This window comes from Myotis daubentonii, chromosome 14, assembly GCF_963259705.1.
Source record: "Myotis daubentonii chromosome 14, mMyoDau2.1, whole genome shotgun sequence".
Lineage (NCBI taxonomy): Eukaryota > Metazoa > Chordata > Mammalia > Chiroptera > Vespertilionidae > Myotis > Myotis daubentonii.
In genome coordinates this window covers 25,852,299-25,872,908 of record NC_081853.1, presented here as the reverse complement: position 1 = coordinate 25,872,908, position 20,610 = coordinate 25,852,299, and the positions used below count along the sequence as shown (strand labels likewise).

The 20,610-nt window shown below is 40.3% G+C and overlaps 1 protein-coding gene across 8 annotated transcripts in view; it reads left to right on the top strand.

Moving 5' to 3' along the window:
* The window catches only part of TMCC1 (transmembrane and coiled-coil domain family 1), a 112,693-nt gene extending 92,762 nt beyond the window's left edge, over positions 1-19,931 (top strand). For all 8 annotated transcript variants that reach the window (XM_059663665.1, XM_059663670.1, XM_059663666.1 and 5 more), the window contains 2 exons: positions 10,113-10,248; positions 15,903-19,931. In XM_059663665.1, the coding sequence (XP_059519648.1) occupies positions 10,113-10,248; positions 15,903-16,217 (451 nt within the window). In that variant the 3' untranslated portion in view covers positions 16,218-19,931. The remainder of the gene's footprint in view (positions 1-10,112; positions 10,249-15,902) is intronic.
* Positions 19,932-20,610: the final 679 nt, after the last annotated feature.

Here is a 20,610-nt window from a genome sequence, read left to right as displayed (position 1 = left end):
TCCCCGCAGGCCAGGCCGAGGGACCTGTGCTTAGACTTTTATATATATAGACTAGAGGCCCGGTGCACAGATTCGTGCACTGGTGGGGTCCCTTGGCCTGGCCTGCGTGGATCAGGCTGAAACCCGCAGGCCAGGCTGAGGGACCGCACTTAGGCTTTTATATATATAGACTAAAGGCCTGGTACACAGATTCATGCACCAGTGGGGTCCCTCGGCCTGGCCTGCACCCTCTCGCAATCCAGGAACCCTCAGGAGATGTCAGAGAGCCAATCCCCGCAGGCTAGGCCAAGGGACCCCACCGGTGCATGAATCTGTTCACCAGGCCTCTAGTATGCATATAAGATCTTTAGTTAATCTCTTCCCACCCCCCTACCTCCCTTCCGAGATTCATCAGTCTGTTCCATGTTTCCATGCCTGTGGTTTCTGTTTCTGCATTGAACGTCTGCCCCCCTGGTGGTCAGTGCATGTCATAGCTACCAGATGGTTGACCGGTCGCTTAAGCTTTAATACATATAGACTAGAGGCCCAGTGCACGGATTCGTGTACCGGTGGGGTCCCTTGGCCTGGCCTGCAGGGATCGGGCTGAAACCGGCTCTCCGACATCCCCTGAGTGGTCCCTATTGCGAGAGGGTGCAGGCCAGGCCAAGGGACCCCACTGGTGCACGATCGGAGCTGGGGAGGGACCATGGGAGGGCTCCAGGGCATGCCCAGCCCATCTCGCCCAGTCCCAATTGGCCGGATCCCAGCAATAAGCTAACCTACCAGTCAGAGCGTCTGCTCCCTGGTGGTCAGTGTGCATCATAACAACTGGTCAAACAGTCGGACACTTAGCATGTTAGGCTTTTATTATATAGGACTAGAGGCCTGTTGCACGAAATATGTGCACGGGTAGGGTCCCTAGGCCTGGCTGGTGATTAGGGCCTATCGGGGCCTTCCGGCTGCCAGCCAGGGCCTTCCTTCCCCGACTGCTGGCTGCCAACCAGGGCCTTCCTTCATTCTGTACCACCCTCCTGGTGGTCAGCGCATGTCATAGTTAGCGATCGAACTCCCGGTTAAACTCCCGAGGGGACACTTTGCAACTTTGCATATTAGCCATATATATATATATACATATATGTATATATGTATATATATATATATATATATATATATATATATATATATATACACACATGTATATATACATATATATATACATATATATATATCTCTTACCTAATAATAGACAAACATGGTAATTGACCATACCTTTGCTATGCCTCCCATTGGCTAATCAGCGAGATATGCAAATTAACCACCAACAAAGATGGCGGCCAGCAGCCACAGAGCTGGAGCGAGCAGGAGGCGCGTGCTTGCTCCAGTGATGGAGGAAGCCAAGGTTCCCCGCCTGCCGCAGCCCGGCTCTGAGCTCTGAAATCAACAAAGTTTCAATTATAGAAGCTAAACAAACCCCAGATACCTGCTTTCAGCTGGCCGTGGCCACAGAGCTGGAGCGAGCAGGAGGCTTTCCCTCCCACCCACCCTGGCCAGCTCTGAGCTCCACTCAGGCAACAAAGTTTCAATTATAGAAGGTAAATAAACTCCAGATACCTGCTTTCAGCCAGCCGTGGCCACGGAGCTGGAGCCTTGGGTTGCCCCTGGTGATGGAGGAAGCCAAGCCCTGGCCAGCTCTGAGCTCCACTCCAGGTTACAAAGTTCCAATTATAGAAGGTAAATAAATCCCAGAATAAACAAAAAGAAAAAAAGGAGAGGCTGGGAGCTTTAGTCACCGGGGAGGCTTGGCCAGCCTTAAAACGGCCCTCAGCCCCTCACCCAGACTGGCTAGGCACCCCAGTGGGGACCCCCACCCTAAAGGGAGTGTGGCCAGCCTGAAAACAGCCATCAGCCCCTCACCCAGGCTGGCCAAACCTCCATGGGGTGAGGGTCCCCACAGGGGGAGGGGGGGCTTGACCAGCCTGCAAACAGCTATCAGCCCCTCACCCAGGCTGGCCAGGCACCCCAGTGGGGACCCCCACCCTGAAGGGCAAACCAGCCGGCCCCCACCCATGCATCAGGCCTCTATCCTATATAGTAATAGGGTAATATGCAAACTGACCCTAATAGCAGAAAGACTGGGAATGACTGGTGATTATGACACACACTGACCACGAGGAGGCAGATGCTTAATGCAGGAGCTGCCCCCTGGTGGTCAGTGCACTCCTACAGGGGGAGCTCTGCTCAGCCACAAGCCAGGTGGATGGCTGCCAGTACAGCGGTGGTGGTGGGAGCCTCTCCCGCCTCCTCAGCAGCACTAAGGATGTCAGACTGCAACTTAGGCCTGCTCCCCGCTGGCAAGTGGACATCCCCCAAGGGCTCCCAGGCTGCCAGAGGGATGTCTGATTGCCAGCTTAGGCCCAATACCCCGGGGAGTGGGCCTAAGCCAGCAGGTGGTCATCTCTCGAGGGGTCCCAGACTGCGAGAGGGCACAGGCCAGGCTGGGGGACCCCCCCCCCCCAAGTGCACAAATTTTTGTGCATCGGGCCTCTAGTATATGTGTGTGTGTGTGTGTGTGTGTGTGTGTGTGTGTGTCTGTGTGTATATATGCCACTATTACAGATGCCCCCCATTTTCCCTCCTTTGCCTACCCCCACTCAGCCCCCACCCACCCCTCCCTCTGGCCCTCACCACACCATTGTTTGTATTCATGGGCCATGCATATATATTCTTTGGCTAATCTCTTCTTTTTCAACTGAAGACTAGTTCAATGTTTCTGAGCCTCTTTTCAGTCTTCAACACAAATGAGGTAACAAAAGTTAAGAAGGCAAAATCCACTTTTTGCAATTCAGCCAAGAATGTATTCAAGTTCCCACCACATGTCATATCCCCTACTCCAACTATGTCTCTTTATTGAGGTCAAATACTAGCAGAAGCTACGTCAGATCCCTGGCAAACATTTGGAAAATAATGCAGTAGTTTGCTCCCATAGTTGCCTATCTGTGTCAGTCCTGGGACCTAGTTCTTCCTGTTTCTCTCAAATACCTACTCTACAAGATTCTTCAGCCATCCTGTCCTAGTGACCTATTGCCCAACTAGGGAAGTGCCACTGGCTCTCAGAGATGACTCCAAACTTTTGAGCCACACCTAAACACTGATGCATTAGGTGAAGCATTCCCAACCTGTACACTCACCCAGTTTCTCATTCTCAGGAATTTGACCCAAAAGAGCCCTGGCTTATCTTTGATCTAGGAAGGTGACTACTGTGTTGATTAATCCAGTGGATGAAATACTTTTCCAAGATCAGTATTCATTTATGAATTGTTCACCAACAACAAAACATATTGAAATGTCTATGTTCCCTTTGAGTTGTACTGATTTACAAAGGACCTTTGAGGAAAAAGTGTTAAAATGAAATTATTACTTTGTGTTCCACACTGAGTCTCTTGAAAAGCACATGCTAATCAAAATCATATGCTATTGGATGAAAAATCCCCCTTTTCACTGTCTTCCTGAAAGTGGCTAGAGGTGACTTCTGAAAATGGCTTGCTATTCATTTGACCCAGAAAACTCCACAAAAATCATGCGGATCAAGAGGTTCAAATCTTCATGTTCACTTTAAGAACACTTGTGAAATTGCCCAGGCCATCAGTGTATGCATATTCACAAAGCCACCAACTATTTGAAGGATGTCACTTTATGAAAGCAATGTGTTCCATTCCCTTGTTACAATGGTGGAGTTGGTCGGTGTGCCCATGCCAAACAGTGGGACAGGACAGAGGGTCAGTGGCTCAAAAAGAGTCTGAATTTTTGCTGCGCATGCTTAAAAATGCAGAGGGTAATGCTGAACTTAGGGTGTAGATGTATATTCTCTGGTCATTGAGCACATCCAGGTGAACAAAGCTCCCAAGATGTGACAGAATTTAACAGACCTCATGAGCGGATTAACCCATAAGCTCTCCCTGTCATATTGATATGGTCTTACTGTGAAGAAAAGCAGAAGAGGAAGTTGCACAGAAGAAAAAGATATTTAAAAACAAACAAACACTGAAGAAACAAAAACTTGTGGCCTGGGAATAAATTCAGCATAAAATAAATAATAATAAAAGTTTTCTTAAAAAAAAAGAATCCCCCTTTTCATTTCCAGATAGCTTTAATTATTGTCAGATGAAGGGATTAAAATAAAAATTCCTTACAGGAAGTTCTTGATTTTAAAAAAATCACATATGAAAGGCTGAACACAATTGACCTCCCCCCCCCCCCCAATCTTTAGTGTTAATATTTAATGAAAAGATAGAAGTGTTCTTTATATGAATTCCCTAGGTATCTGGCTTCTCCATTTTAGAATTCAGACCAGAAGTAAACATTAGCAAGTAAAGTAAGTAAAAGAGATTATATTAATAATGGAAGTAATAGTGGGAACTGGAATATGGGTGTTTTCTTCCTTTTGTTCAGATTTTGCATTTGATTAATAGTACAGGGAAAAAACGTTTTTTAAAAGCAACAATTGAAAAAATCTACAAACAAAAGGCATGAACCAAGTAGTTCAGATCCTAACTACACCTCATTAACGGGGGAAATTTACTACATCTATCTTGGGCTCCCATTTCTTAATTATAAATTGAAGGTAACTCCTGAGGAAGAGGGAGGTGAGAATTAATGTAGAAACGTCCTCATGAATCTAAGTTCCTCAGAAGCAGATGATACACATAAACCGGTGCGGAGAGGGTACTTACCATTGTTCTTGTTATTATTGGTTCTAGTGTTTTGATGTTTTGATGCTTACAGTGATTAAGTAGATTAGACTGAATCCTAATTCCTCCCCAGATGCACTCCTCCACCCAGAATAATACCACATCGTTTTTACTGGGCTTTTGTGTTAGCCTGTTTTTTCACATGTAGGTTGTTATATAAGCCACTCCAAGGCTGATGGCACTGAAAAAATGTTTGACTGGAATTGCTGAGCATAATGTATAGACTTGTGAGGTTGTGAAAAGAGCTGAAAAACAATCTTCTATGACCTGGGTGAACAAAATAGGGAAAGTGTTTTAATAATAACAGGCCAGTAATGTTTTCAAGGCACTGAGGCAACCCAGAAAACATGCATTCCAAGACGCCAAGGCATTTCACCAATTTCTTTGTTCACATTTTGCAAAGGCCTCAACGTTTATGGCTTTCTCAGTTTCCTCCCCGATGTTTCCTACATATTGAAGGTGTTTACTATGATAACCCAAACACAACTGTTTGTGTAAGTGTAAGAGGATTTTAGTTACACAATAGCAGCTATATCTTTTCTTTCAGAAAATCATCATTTTCTAGATAATTCTTAGGACTCGAAGAAAGAAACAAATGCTGGTAATTACTAATGAACTAATGGGGCTGTTTGAACTGGATACATTGTGGGTCTTGTTTCACCCTTGAGTTCTACAGTTTATGAGTGGGAACCAGGACTCAAACACAAGTGTTCCTGGCTATAACACCTATAATTTCCCCCCCCCCAATTTTTTTACTTTCAAACACACTGCAAACTTGAAAAAAAAATTGTACAGTGAATACCCATACACTTATCTCCTAGATTCTACATTTTACTATATTGTTTTATCACATATCTTTCCACCTACCCATCCCACGTCTGTCTTATTTTTTAATGCATTTCAAAGTACATTACATATGTCCCTAATCTTTCTTAACAGCTTTATTGAGATATAATTCCTAAATAATACAATTCACCCATTTAAAGTAAACAAATCACAGCATATTCACAGATATATGCAACCATCACCATAATCAGTTTTAGGACATTTTCATCCAATTTTTCTAATCCTGCCCCAACCTCTGGCAACCATTAATTTTTTGTCTCTATAAATTTGCCTGTTCTGAACATTTTATATATGTGGAATCATACAATTTGGTCCTTTCCCATTGGTATCTTTCACTTAGCATAGTATTTTCAAGGCTCATCCATATTGTAGCATGCATCATTACTTCATTTCTTCCTTTATATATATGTGTGTGTATATATATATTTTTTTCATTGATTTTGAGAGAGAGAGAGAGAGAGAGAGAGAGAAACATCGATTTGTTCCACTTATTTATGCATTCATTGGTTGATTCCGACCAGAGATTGAACCTGCAACCTTGGCATATCAGGACAACGCTCTAACCAACTGAACTACCTAGCCAGGGCTCATTTCATTTCCTTTCCAAATAATAATTCATTTTATGAGTAAACCACATTTTATTTACTCATTTATCAGTTGATGGATATTGGGTTGTTTCCACTTTTGGGCTATGATGAATAAGGCTGCTGTGAACATTCATGTACAAGTTTTTGTTTTGTTTTGTTTTATTTAAAAATATATTTTATTGATTTTTTACAGAGAGGAAGGGAGAGGGATAGAGAGTCAGAATCATTGATGAGAGAGAAACATCGATCAGCTACCTCCTGCACACCTCCCACTGGGGATGTGCCCGCAACCAAGATACATGCCCTTGACCGGAATCAAACCTGGGACCCTTCAGTCCACAGGCCGACGCTCTATCCACTGAACCAAACTGATTAGGGCTATGTACAAGTTTTTGTGTGGAAATAATTTCTCTTTGGCATATACTTGGAGTGGAATTTCTGGGTTAGAAGTTTAGCTTTTTGAGGAACTGCCAAACTTTTCCAAACAGTTGCATCATGTTATATTTCCACCAGCAATATTTCAGGGTTTGAATTTCTCCATATCTTCACCAACTCTTGTTATTATCTTGTATTTTATTCTAGATTCATAATCTTTTTATTACACCCCATCTCCCTTTGTAGCTGTGTGATTTGGATCAGCTATACACCTGGCTCAGATGTCTTACTTATAAAGGGGTTAGCTTATCTGGGCTTCTTGAGTAGTTTAAAAGTGGCATCACAGTGTAGAGGTTAAAAACTTGGGTTTTAAAGTCAAATAAACCTGCCCTAGCTGGTTTGGCTCAGTGGATAGAGCATCGGCCTGTGGACTGAAGGGTTCTGGGTTTGATTCCGGTCAAGGGCACATGCCTGGGTTTCGGGCTTGATCCCCAGTAGGGGGCATGCAGGAGGCAGCCAATCAATGATTCTCTCTCATCATTGATGTTTCTACCTCTCCCTCTCCCTTCCTCTCTGAAATCGATAAAAATATATTTTTAAAATAAAGTCAAATCTTGATTCAAACCCTTGCTCCCCTACTTAATTTCTGTGTGCCTTGGGCAGGTTACTTTACCTCATCTTTAAAATGAAGATAATTTCTACTACCTTCTTGGTGTTATAGAAATGAATTTGCATAGAAAGCACTGAATAAATGGTAACTTTGCTGCTATTTCTTTTTAATCTGTCCTAATGGTATATGTGAACTGTGTTTAATATCAAATAAAGATTCCCCAACATTCCTGAAAGACTGTATAATTTGTGGGCCAAGAGGTTGGGGCAGTAGTTTATAGAACACATGCCAAAGATATCACATGGGTCTGCTTTCATCAGTATGCAGGCTGGTTGCTACCACCATGCTCCCCTCCCTGCCACCAACATTAATCCTTAGCTTAGGAGAGTTATTTGCTGACATGCCCAGCCTTTCTCTTAATTCTCAAGGAACTGGCACATTGGAACACCCATTTTTAAAAGCCCCTCTCTGGTGAGGAGAGAGATTATGAAAATCATCAAACACTAAAAACACCGTAAAACAATGGGCTTAATTTCATAAAAAGACAAAATATTAATCTTATAGCTTTGAGTGAACTTAAAATTTGATAGAAAATCAATTCCAGAGGTGGCACCTATTTTTGAGCACAGGCCCTGGACAGCAGATGAAGTGAAAAGGCAGCGTTACAGAAAATATTGGCCATAGTTACAGACAAAAGGTAGAAATGCTTTTTGATCATCCTGTTCAGTCACTTTAGTAACAGAACTCAGCATGAAAGGAAGCAGTACAGATTCCTATCAAGGATAAAGGAGAATTAAGCAGGATTCAGTAACATAGTAAAAGGGTCAGACTATGCCTTTTAAAAAAATTCTTGTTTCTTGCCCTGACCAATTTGGCTCAGTGGATAGAGCGTTGGCCTGCAGACTGAAGGGTTCCAGGTTCAATTCTGGTCAAGGGCATGTACCTTGGTTGTGGGCACATCCCCAGTGGGAGGTATGCAGGAGGTAGCTAATCGATGTTTCTCTCTCATCGATGTTTCTAACTCTCTATCCCTCTCCCTTCCTCTCCATAAAAAAATTAATAAAATATATATATTTTTAAAAATCTTGTTTCTTATAGGAGGAATGAAGTTAAGGATATAATTATTTATAATATAATCATTGGAAGAAAGAATGTTGGTGATGCCACAACAGAAAAATTTCCTTAAACGAAGACCTTTCATGTAGTTCTTAAAAGTTTGTGTGCTATAGATGTGGTTAAAAATGAGGGAAAGGGGAGGGTAGTTTTAAATGTTTGAGTTTGTTCTGGCATTTTTATTTTTTTAATACGAAGTCCTCGGAGGCTCACATGCTAGTGTTAGGTGTGTGCTTACTTGAGTAGTGCTCGCTAGTTAGTATATGCGCCGGTTGGGATGAACCCTCTGTCTGACAGAGGCTTCCATTCTAGTCACCATTAGCTGGGGCTGTGTTTATTCTTTCCTTTCTAGTCTTTTTAAATGTGTAGTCTTCAACTTTTCTCCTGCCTATGTAGCTCTTAGTTTGATTCCTGGGACTCCACACACAACTTACCCCAGTCTGTCCTCCTCACCACTAACATATAACCTATTTTCCTAAAACACTGTGTTCATCATGTCACCCTTTCCCCTTTCAGCAATCTGCTTTGGACCCATCTACTATCTATTCCAGAATCCCCACTCACCTGCCTATCTTTTAAGACCAAACTTCTCTTTTTTCCTCCAACATAGATCCACTATTCCAATTATCCTAATACATTTCTACCCCTTGTCCTTTACCCATGCTCTTTTCTACACGGAATCTCTGCTCTCGTTCTTTAAACCTGTTCCAGTCCCGTGGGTCCTTAGATGCCCTGCCCAGGTTCCATCTTTATGAAGAATAAGCTTTCTTATATGTAGTCCTAGTGCTAGTCATATAAGGTGAATTAAAATCACCTTGCTCCCAAAGGACTTGTATGCATGCATATTAGCATAGCCAATGGACACAGACTCTGGGCAGTGGGGGCTTGCCTGGGGTGGGTATGGCAGGAGGGGGAGAATGTCAAGCGGGGGGGTGGGGGAAGGAGACATATGTAAAACTTTAGACAATCAATCAATCAATCAGTCAATAAATAAATAAATAAATATTACCTTGCTCCCAATGAATCTCATTTCCCTTCATTTTCCCTCATTTTTACTCAGCTATAGTCACACAGGCCTATGTTCTTTCCCTCAAACCTACAAAGCTTGTTTTCCACCTTGAGAACTTTACACTTGTTATTCCTTCTACTTTAAGATGCCCCCTATCCCCATCTTTACAGCACTTATTCATATCATCATTCAAGTTTCAGTTCTCATTGTTGAAGAGTGTTGAACTGGGAAGAGGCCTTCCATCTTAACCAGCCACCAGGTGCTCTGCTGTATACCCCTAGTGATCTTATTTGGATTACGTATTCCTTTCTGCCATCATCTTGGCAGAAAATAAATATTTGTTGACTGAGTTGTCCTTGACACTGTGCTTGACCATGGGAACGATGGGCTGTGAATCATGGGCATTAAGGTGAGTGACCTGTCCAAGGTCAAAATAAGCAACTGGGGACTGCTTGGTCAGTTTCCATTTACATGCTATTTATCTTTTGATGAGACCTGCTTAATTGTACTCTAGTTTTCACTTCTCCCATATTCTGCTCAGAACAGAAAAAGAACTGCCTCATTTATTATAGGTATGCTCAAAGCTAACCAGGGCTGAGGCATCACTGCAAATACTGTGTGTGAAGAAGAATGTAAAAGAGCTATGTTGCCACTATGATATGGCCTTGTGATAAACTGCCCATTTTAGGGAAGTGCTGTACCCACTAGGATGCCCTGTTACCCCAGGCCTCTCAATTTTTGTGTGCTTTTATTTTATTCCTTTGCAGAATGAGTTTTGGGATTAGATGTGAATAACACCAGGAAAATACAGAATGCCTAAAATTTTAACTTTCCCCCCTTCTTAGATGTGAACGATTAGAAGAACAACTAAATGACCTAACGGAGCTCCATCAGAATGAAATCTTGAACTTGAAGCAGGAATTGGCCAGCATGGAAGAGAAAATTGCATATCAGTCCTATGAACGGGCCCGGGACATCCAGGTTAGCATGAAGGATCCAGGTGTAAAAGAAAAAGATTAAAAAGAAAGTAGAATGATTGTTGCCATTGGCTAGTGGGTAGGGGGAATTGTCGTTAAATAGATATAGAGTTTTAGTTTTACAAGATGAAAAGAGTTATAAGATGGATGGTGGTGATGGTTGCACAACAATATGATTGTATTTAATACCACTGAACTTTATACTTAAAAAGTTTAAATGATAAATTTTGTTATGTATATTTTAACACAGTAAAAAAAGAAAAAGGAATGAAGTACTGATAATTTTACAACATAGATGAATCTGAAAAACATTGTGTTCAGCCCTAACCGGTTTGGCTCAGTGGATAGAGCATTGGCCTATGGACTGAAAGGTCCCAGGTTTGATTCCGGTCAAGGGCATGTACCTTGTTTGCAGGCACATCCCCATTAGGGGGTGTGCAGGAGGCAGCTGATCAATGTTTCTCTCTCATCGATGTTTCTAACTCTCTATCCCTCTCCCTTTCTCTCTGTAAAAAAATCAATAAAATATATTTTTTAAAAACAAACAAACAAAAAAACATGGTGTTCAGTGAAATAAACTTGTCACAGAAGGCACATATTGTATTATTCCATTTATATGAAATGTCCAGAATAGACCAATCTTTGGAGACAAAGTAGATAAGTGGTTGCCTGGGGCTGTGGAAAAGTGATAGCAGAGGAGTAGAGGGTTTCTTTTTGGGATGATGAGAATGTTCTGGAATTTTTATAGTAGTGCACAACATTGTGAATTTACTAAATGTTATTAGATTGTACACTTTAAAATGTTAAATTTTGTGTTAGGTGTATTTTACCATAATAAGAAGTTTAGGGAAAAAGATGGGGAGAGTGGAGTATCAAAATAAACCCAATACCAGCTATAATATACCTGCTCTTCAGTTCTCAAAAATCTGTACAATTTGGAGGTGATATGTTTGCTTGGTTTTCTGGGAAATGTTTCTAAGCTCACAGTAGTCTCAGCCTATAGAAAACCATATGCACTACATCTGTAGTTACTGCTTCAAGAGCTGTGCAGGCAAGTCCCCTGGCCATCTTGCCGATCTTCTGTAGCAAAGGGGACTTTTGTCCTAGCTGCCACGTCAAAACCTTTTATAGGTACATTGCTAGGCAGTTTGTGAGCATACCACAAGGCAATCATGTGTAAGGTTAGTAGTGACCTTCTAGCTTATTCTGTGGGAAAGTAGAATATTTATCTTTTGCTCATCCAGTTGGGAGGTAATATGAAGGCATCTTGAAATTAGTCTTGGAGAAGGCCCAGGAAACTAGTATTACAGTAGCCTAAAAGAAAAGACTGGTGAGACCGCTGATAAATGTAGTGAGATCTTCAAGAAGACTGGTGAGACCGCCGATAAATGTAGTGAGATCTTCAAGAAGACTGGTGAAACCCTCGATGTTGTGATAAAGAACCAACTAGAAATTAAGCATACACTGACTGAAATAAAGAATATTATACAGACTCCCAACAGCAGACCAGAGGATCGCAAGAATCAAGTCAAAGATTTGAAATACGAAGAAGCAAAAAACACCCAACCGGAAAAGCAAAATGAAAAAAGAATCCAAAAATACGAAGATAGTGTAAGGAGCCTCTGGGACAGCTTCAAGCCTACCAACATCCAAATTATAGGGGTGCCAGAAGAAGAGAGAGAGCAAGATATTGAAAACCTATTTGAAGAAATAATGACAGAAAACTTCCCCTACCTGGTGAAAGAAATAGACTTACAAGTCCAGGAGGAGCAGAGAACCCCAAACAAAAGGAATCCAAAGAGGACCACACCAAGACACATCATCATTAAAATGCCAAGAGCAAAAGACAAAGAGAGAATCTTAAAAGCAGCAAGAGAAAGACAGTCAGTTACCTACAAGGGAGTACCCATATGACTGTCAGCTGATTTCTCAACAGAAACTTTGCAGGCCAGAGGGAGTGGCAGGAAATATTCAAAGTAATGAATACCAAGAACCTACAACCAAGACTACTTTATCCAGCAAAGCTATCATTCAGAAGTGAAGGCCAGATAAAGAGCTTCACAGATAAGGAAAAGCTAAAGGAGTTCATCACCACCAAACCAGTATTATATGAAATGCTGAAAGGTATCCTTTAAGAAGAGGAAGAAGAAGGAAAAGGTAAAGATACAAATTATGAACAACAAATAAACATCAACAAGTGAATCTAAAAATCAAGTGAATAAATAATCTGATGAACAGTAAAAAAAATAAACCAAAAAAAACCCCACAAATAAATGTTTTCAGAATTTTCAGGTAGATACCCAGAAGAAGGATTGATGGGTCATATGGTAGCTCTGATCCTTAATTTTTTGAGGAACCTCTTCGCTGTATTCCATAGTGGCTGCACCAGTTTATATTTCTACCAGCAGTATATGGGAGTTCTCTTTCCTCCACATCCTGTGCAATATTTATTTCTTATCTTATTGATAATAGCCATTCCAACTACTTCATTGTAGTTTTGGTTTGCATTTTCCTTATAGCTAGTGATGTTGAGCATTTTTTCATATATCTGTTGGTCATCTGTATGTCTTCCTTGGAAAATGTCTATTCAGGTCCTCTGCCCATTTTTTAATTGGATTGTTTGGGGTTTTTTCTTGTTGAGTTGTTCTTTGTATATTTTGGATTTTATCCCCTTTCGGTAGGTAACATTTGCAAATACCTTCTGGAATTTGGTTGGTTGCCTTTTTGTTTTGTTAATTATTCCTTTTGTTGTACAGAAGCTTTTGGTTTGATGTAGTCCTATTCATTTATTTTTGCTTTTACTTCCCTTGCCTTTGGTGTCACAAATACCCATCCTGAAGTTTGGTGACTATGTTTTCTTCTATCTATCTTATTGTTTCTGGTCTTATATTCAAGCCTTTAAACTACTTTTGAGTTCATTTTTGTGTGTGGTGTCAGATAGTCTAGTTTCATTCTTTTCAGTTTCCCCAACACTATTTATTAAAGACTTTCCTTTCTCCATTGTATATTTTTGGCTCCTTTGAAAAGTAGTTGCCCATATATGTGTGGGTTTATCTCTAAGCTCTCAGTTCTGTTCCATTTGTCCATTTCTCTGCCAATACCTTATTGTTTTGATTACTATAGTTTTGTAGTATAATTTGTAGTATAATCACACAGGGAGTGTGATACCTATAGCTTTGTTCTTTTTTTTTTTTTTCCAGGATTGCTTTGGTTATTTGGGATCTTTTGTGGTTCCATACAAATTTGAGGGGTTTAAAAATTCTATATCTAAGAGAAATGCTACTGGGATTTTGATAGGGGTTGCATTAAACATATATTGCAACACTGTGTTGTAGTTTTCAATGTACAGGTCCTTCACTTCTTTTGTTAAGTTTATTCCTAAGTATTTTATCCTTTTTGTTGCAATTGTAAATGAATTTTTTTCTTCATCTCGCTTTCTGATACTTTGTTAGTATATAGGAGTGCAGCAGATTTTTTTATGTTGATCCTTTAACTTTACTGTATTTATTGTTTCTAATAGTTTTTTCATGGAGTCTTTAGGATTTTCTATATAGAGAATCATGTCATCTGCAAATAATGACAGTTTTACTTCTTCATTCCAAATTTAGATGCCTTTTCTTTTTTCTCTTGCCTAATTGCTCTGGCCAAGACTTCCAGTACTTTATTGAATAGCAGTGGTGAGAATGGGCATCCTTGTCTTGTTCCTGATCTTAGAAGAAAAGTTTTTTACCATTTAGTATGATGTTAGCTGAGGGTTTGTTATATATGGCCTTTGTTGTGTTAAGGTACTTTTTTTCTAAACCAGTTATATTAAGTGTTTTATCATAAGTGGATGTTGTATCTTGTCAGATACAACTTTTTCTACATCTATTGATATGATTATATGATTCTTATCTTTTATTTGTTAATGTCGTGTATTGACCAATGTGCATGCATTGAACCATCCTTGCATCCCTGGAATGAACCCCACTTGATGATGATGTTTTATCTTTTTAATGTACCCTGTATTCAATTTGCCAATATTTTGTTTAGGATTTTTGCATCTATGTTCATCAAAGATATTGGCCTATAATTTTCTTTTTTGTGTTGTTCTTACCAGGTTTTGGTATCAGGATAATGTTAGCCTTGTAAAATTAGTCAGGAAGTATTACTTCCTTTCAGGTTTTTTTTGAAGAGCATGAGAATGATAGGTATTAAACCTTCTTTGAATGTTTGGTGGAATTCACTTGTGACGCCATCTGCTCTTGGACTTTTGTTTTTTGAGAGTTTTTTTTATGACAGTTTCAATTTCCTTACTAGTGATCGGACTCTTTAGGTTTTCCAATTTTTCATTTCTCGGTCTAGGAAGGTTACATATTTCTAAGAATTTGTCTATTTTTTCTAGGTTATCAAATTTGGTGGCATAAAGCCTTTCATGGTATTCTTGTATAATCCTTTGTATTTCTCTGATGTTCGTTGTAACTTCTCTTTCATTTTTTATTTTATTTGAGTCTTTTCTCTTTTTTCCTTAGCAAGTCTAGCCAGAGATTTGTCAATTTTATTTCTTTTCAAAGAACCAGCTCTTTGCTTCATTATTTTTTTCTATTATCCTTTTGTTCTCTATTTCATTTATTTCCACTCTAATTTTTATTACTTTCTTCTACTGACTTTGGAATTCCTTTGTTCTTTTTATAGTTCTTTAATGTATAATGTTAGGTGGTTTATTTGAGAGTTTTCTTATTTCTTGAGATAGGCATGTAATGCTGTAAACCTTTTTGTACCATTTTTGTTGCAGCCCCCAAATTTTGGTATGTCGTATTTTTATTTTTATTTGTCTCTCTGTATCTTTTGATCTTTTATTTTATTTATTTCTTCTTTGACCCAGTAGTTGTTCAGCAGCATGTTGTTTTATCTTCACATATTCATGTTTTTGTCAGCTTTCTTCCTGTAGTTTTATACCATTTTGATCAGATAATATGCTTTGGTATGATTTCTGTCTTCTCAAATTTATTGAGACTGGTTTTGTGCTACAACATGGTCTATCCTTGAGAATGTTTCGTGTGCACTTGAAAAGAATGTATATTTTTTTATTTTGGGGGTGGAAATTCAATAAATATCAAATATGTTCTTTGCTCTAATGTGTCCTTTTTTTTAGTCCACCCCCACAGGATATTTTTGCCATTGATTTCTAGAGAGAGTGGTAGGGAGGAAGAAAGGGGAGAGAGAAAGAAAAAAATCCATGTGAGAGAGACACATCAGTTGGTTGCCTACACACCTGTCCCTGCAGGTGCTGGGAACCTGCAACTGAGGCACATGTCCTTGCCCAGGAATTGAACCTGTGGCCCCTTGGTTCGGTCCTTGGGCCAGTGTTCTAACCACTGAGCAACTGGCCAGAGCTGTAATGTCATTTAAGATCGATATTTCCTTGTTTAAGTTTCTATTTGGGAAGTTGTCATTATTTGTTTGAATAGGCTCTCTGTTCCCTTTTTCCTCTCTTTTCCTACTTTAAGGGGAGAAACAAAGGAGTCTTCCCATTTCACCATGATGCTGTGGTCACTCTCTAGTATATTTTAAATCATTGGCATAGCTCAAGATGCACCTGGCTTGCCTCAGGGGCAAATCAGCTTCTCAGATTACTTGTAAGCAAAAGGTTTAACTATTCCCTGTTCTGGCCCACAGGAGGCCCTGGAGGCGTGCCAGACCCGCATCTCCAAGATGGAGCTCCAGCAGCAGCAGCAGCAGGTGGTGCAGCTGGAAGGGCTGGAGAATGCCACTGCCCGGAACCTTCTGGGCAAACTCATCAACATTCTTCTGGCTGTCATGGCAGTTCTTTTGGTCTTTGTCTCCACCGTAGCCAACTGCGTGGTTCCTCTTATGAAGACTCGCAACAGGACGTTCAGCACTTTATTTCTTGTGGTTTTCATTGCCTTTCTCTGGAAGCACTGGGATGCCCTCTTCAGCTATGTGGAACGGTTCTTTTCATCCCCCAGATGATGCTGGCAAAAGAAGGCAGTGCTCCCCTACCCTCTGGCGAGTGCATGCAGCAAAGAATTAGACAGCAACTTACCTACTCTGAAGTTTTCTACAACAACAAAAGAGTTGAGTGAATCTGTTTACATTTAGAATAATGTTTTTTTCTTCAAGAGACACAATTGCAATAGTATTTTTTAGATTTTATCCAAGAAGTTTTTTGGGCAAAATTCTTGGATCATTTTTATGTAGCATGATTTTCCTTGGGATGCAAATCTTAAACAGTCCTTTAACATGAACCAACAATCTGGAGCACACTGAAGGGCATCTAAAATGTGGCTTGAAAAACTGCACTAAAACCCACTAAAAAGATGCAAAAACCTGATTAGGGAAACCAGTTAAACCTAACACCCTGCCTTGTCTGGGCTCACCACCTCTCCCCTCCCAGACTAACTTTACTGTGAAATCCTACCACATTCCATGTCTGAATTTTTGGATTCAGGGCGGATTTTCCTTGTCCGTGGAAGAACACATGGATCTCCCTGGCTTTCTCACCCAAGTTGGCCACTCGTGCTAATGCTGGAAGTATGATTGCTTTTGAACCTGGTCCCTTAACCTTTGCTAGGATACAAGTGTGAGAGCATCGTGCCCCACAGGATCACTGCATAGTCCTACTACAGTGTTTTGAAGTAGCCCTCCAAATACTTAATTTTAAGCAAAATCCCATGGCCGCACTTTTACGGTTTTTTTTAAAAACGTGTATAGTCATCAATTAAAAAAAAAAATCCAAACAGCATACTTGAAGAATGTAATACTCAAACTCTCAGTGCTTCCTTATGGTTTCTAATAGGATTTTTTATTATTATTATTATTGGGTGGTTTGTGTTTTTTGTTTTGCTTTTTGAAAGGGTTGGGAGGGTCTTTTACTTTTCCTTTGAAATAAAGAAGTGATGTTTTTAAATGAAGAAATGTGTGGATATTTAAGTGTGCTGCTCCCTCTTATCTTGGAACAGTTTGAGTAAAGGAAGACTTGCTATAAATGCTGCCCTCTGATGCCCTTGTTTTATGATGCAGCTTAAACTCCTTGGTCTGGCTGCTGCTGCTGCTGCTGCTGCTGCTGCTTTTTGGTGTTTGCTGCCCCACCACCACCACCACTTCATGGGCTTGGTTTGGTTGGAGAGGAATGGGGTGTGCAGGGAGAAGCTGTTTCCACAAACCAGCATGATAGGATAGAGATTTTTTTGCCCCAAGAAAATGTTCACTCAGTGACTTTGGGCTGAGCTGTCTTTAGGAAAAAAATGAGACTATGAGAGTCATAAATAATTCCTTGTGTTTCCTTAATTTATTTTTTAACACCTCCTAATTACTGAAACCAAAGTGATTATGAATCTTGTGTCTGCATTTTGGCCCCCACATCCTTAATTTCAAAGCTTTATTTTGTCTGCCTGAGAGAATTGACTGAAGGTGATTCTCCCTTAAGAGCAGAGAAGGAGATATCAGGTTAGAAGGACCCAAGTTTGGGGTGTAAAGTGTTGTCGGCTTCCTTTTCATATAGACTGACATTAACATAATTATGCTCAGTGGACTTTTATAGACAGTTTAGAAAAATGGACTGAGTCTTCTTCCCCATCCTATAACCAGTTCCATCATCTTGGTGGAACTTGGTTGGGCTTTTAGAGTTTATCTAGAAACTTTGGCTAATCTTTTCATATTTGCAGCATTAAGTCACAAAATGTTGTTCCTCTTAGCTTCAGCTCTGTGCAACGAAGTAATGAGCAAGGGACACATGATGTGCCCCAAACCATGCTTTGCCTGTTTCCCCCTATCCCGGGGAATTCCTTTGAAACTAGATTAGCATTGCCTTGTCTGTCTGACAGCATGGTTTACATGACAGCTCCAGCCTCTGGTGGCTTTGGCAGGCTGGCCTTCTCAGAGTCAGCATGTTGTTACCATAATCATTTTGATATTTTAACTCAGGTACCCCAGTCTTCATTCTATCCCCAGATGATTGTAGCATACCTGTTAGCTCTGTTGACCTCTCAAAATTAGTGCCCAGAGCAGGGACCAGGGTGGATTTTTTTTTTTTTTTTAATCTCAAGGGAGATTTTTCTTTTAAAAAATAATTGGAACCAATTCATGTTCAGGCCAAAAACAAATTGTTCCCAAGCCTATGTATTTAAAATGTTAACTTTGTCTAAAAATATTGCAGTGATTTTAGACCGGAGTGCCAAAGGATACCATGACCTTGTTGAACTAGCACAGCTTGTTCTTTCTGTTTTAGCTACGGCTCAGAATAGAGAGCCACAGTTCTCCAGTTTTTCTAAGATGGAACCTTTGCGTCCCCTAAACTGTGTAGAGGATACTAAGTTTTGTGGGCACTGGAAGTCACTGTGATAGATGAATTTCAATTATTCCTTATGCCTTGGGATGGTTTCTATCAAAGGAATGTTGTTGCCTCTGGGAAGCCCCCTGATCTCCCAGCCAAACATGCCTGTGCTAACTTTCCATTCTCCTCTCTCAAACTGTCTTAGGAAGGACGTTCAGGCTGGGTCAGGCACAGTAATGGCCTTCTAGCTCTCTTGTTTCTTGATTGTTCAGCAGGCCCAACAGTTGTCTGCATTTAATGCTCTTTGTAAACTGAATATGGTTTGATGCCTTTCCCCATTTTCTGCTGCCCATTCCTATTACCTTTGAGTTTCTTTGCATTGTGACTGTTCTTGGATTCTCCTGTCTGTTCAAAGCTCTTCTATAACCTTGCTCTAATAATTTAACGATTGTTCTGTAGGTGGAAAATTCCCATCATTTTAATGCTTCTTCTCTTTTAAAGACTACATGCATTCCCTTTGAAATGAAGCATTCCTGGATTACTTGTTAGTGGTGGTGCCTGAGGCTAGCTGTGGTAGCCTGGGTGACACTGTTCAGGTTATAGAATGACTAATATTTTACATTTTTTAATGATAATTGAAGGACATATCTGTCTGCTCCAATTTCAATTTCTTGGTATATACTCAGTACATCCTAGCAAGGAAGGCTTTCTATTCCAGTGGCTCCTTAAGCAAAAGTAGGTTAAATTTTACACTTCACATTGACTGGAACCCTTTCTCTCCCTTGTACTCCTTCCACCCAATTGACATAAAAATCTGATACCAAGGAAAATACTGAGATTAAGCCTTCCTTGCTAGTCATGTCTTAATAATGAGCATATTTTCATGTGTCTTTCACTACATTTGGTTTTGTTTCTAATTTCATATTCCTTTGAGGTACAGTCAGATGAAATGCTGAATTCCGAGTGAGTTCCAGTACAGAGCTGCCTAACAGCTTTGGAAAATATGCATCCAAAACAAAACCAAATATTATAGTCAACAAATTCACAAAGGCAAAATTATGGTTCCCACCCCTAAATGAGACTGGGGATTTTGAATGTGGCTCTAAGAGTTAACATTTCTATCTGTGTGTTATGTATGCTAAGTGATATCCCCAGTAGGACTGACTACTAGACTGTAAGTGTGTTTTATCAAAGTGTGTAAGAATAAAAACTCGCACGAATTGAAAAGTACAGAAATGACACTTGTGAACGTGTGAACGTTAACACTGTAGTTGATAGATCTTAAGCTGCTAATTGTTGAGAGAGAATTACATTTATGTTTTGTCTGGTTGCTGCAGATTCTCAGCAGCACTTTTACTGTATATACAAATTGAAATAAAGACCTCAGCTATTAACGAGGTGGTTGGACTTGGGTTTGTTTTGCTCTTTATTTTTGCATAATCCGTTTCCAGTGACAAGTTTGTCAGTCTGAAAACTTTCCACTGGTTTGTGCATTAGAAACTGTGTGTATGTGTTGTGTGAGTGCGTGCATGTGCGAGTATATGTTTAGCCAGTATCTTGAAACTGTAACTGATAGCTGAGTGGCTATCACTGTCTCCCTGGATTTTATACACATCACTTCAGATGTGGCCTTTTGCCACAATTCCTTTAGACTGGTAAGACTGCCTTTTAGACCTTTGGAGAGAGTTCTTTAGAGGCAGTACTCCCCAATTCAGCATCTGAAGATCCCACAGTGGGGACGGTAATCCCTGTCCATTTGTTAATAAACAAATGTTATGATGGGTGTATAAACATACTTTGTAAACATTTAACATTCAAGTTCTATGTGCATGTAAGGGGTTTACCTAGCCTAATTCCATGGATGGTTTTGTTGTAGAGGTAGTAATTTCTTTATTTTTGTTAATCCTCACCCCAGGGTATTTTTCCATTGATTTTTAGAGAGAGTGGAAGGGAGAGACAGACAGAAACAACGATGTGAGAGAGGCGCATCAATTGGTTGCCTCCCACACGCACCCTGACCAGGGCTGGGGATCAAGCCTGCAACTGATATACACGCCCTTGATTGGAATGAAACTGGGACTCTTCAATCAC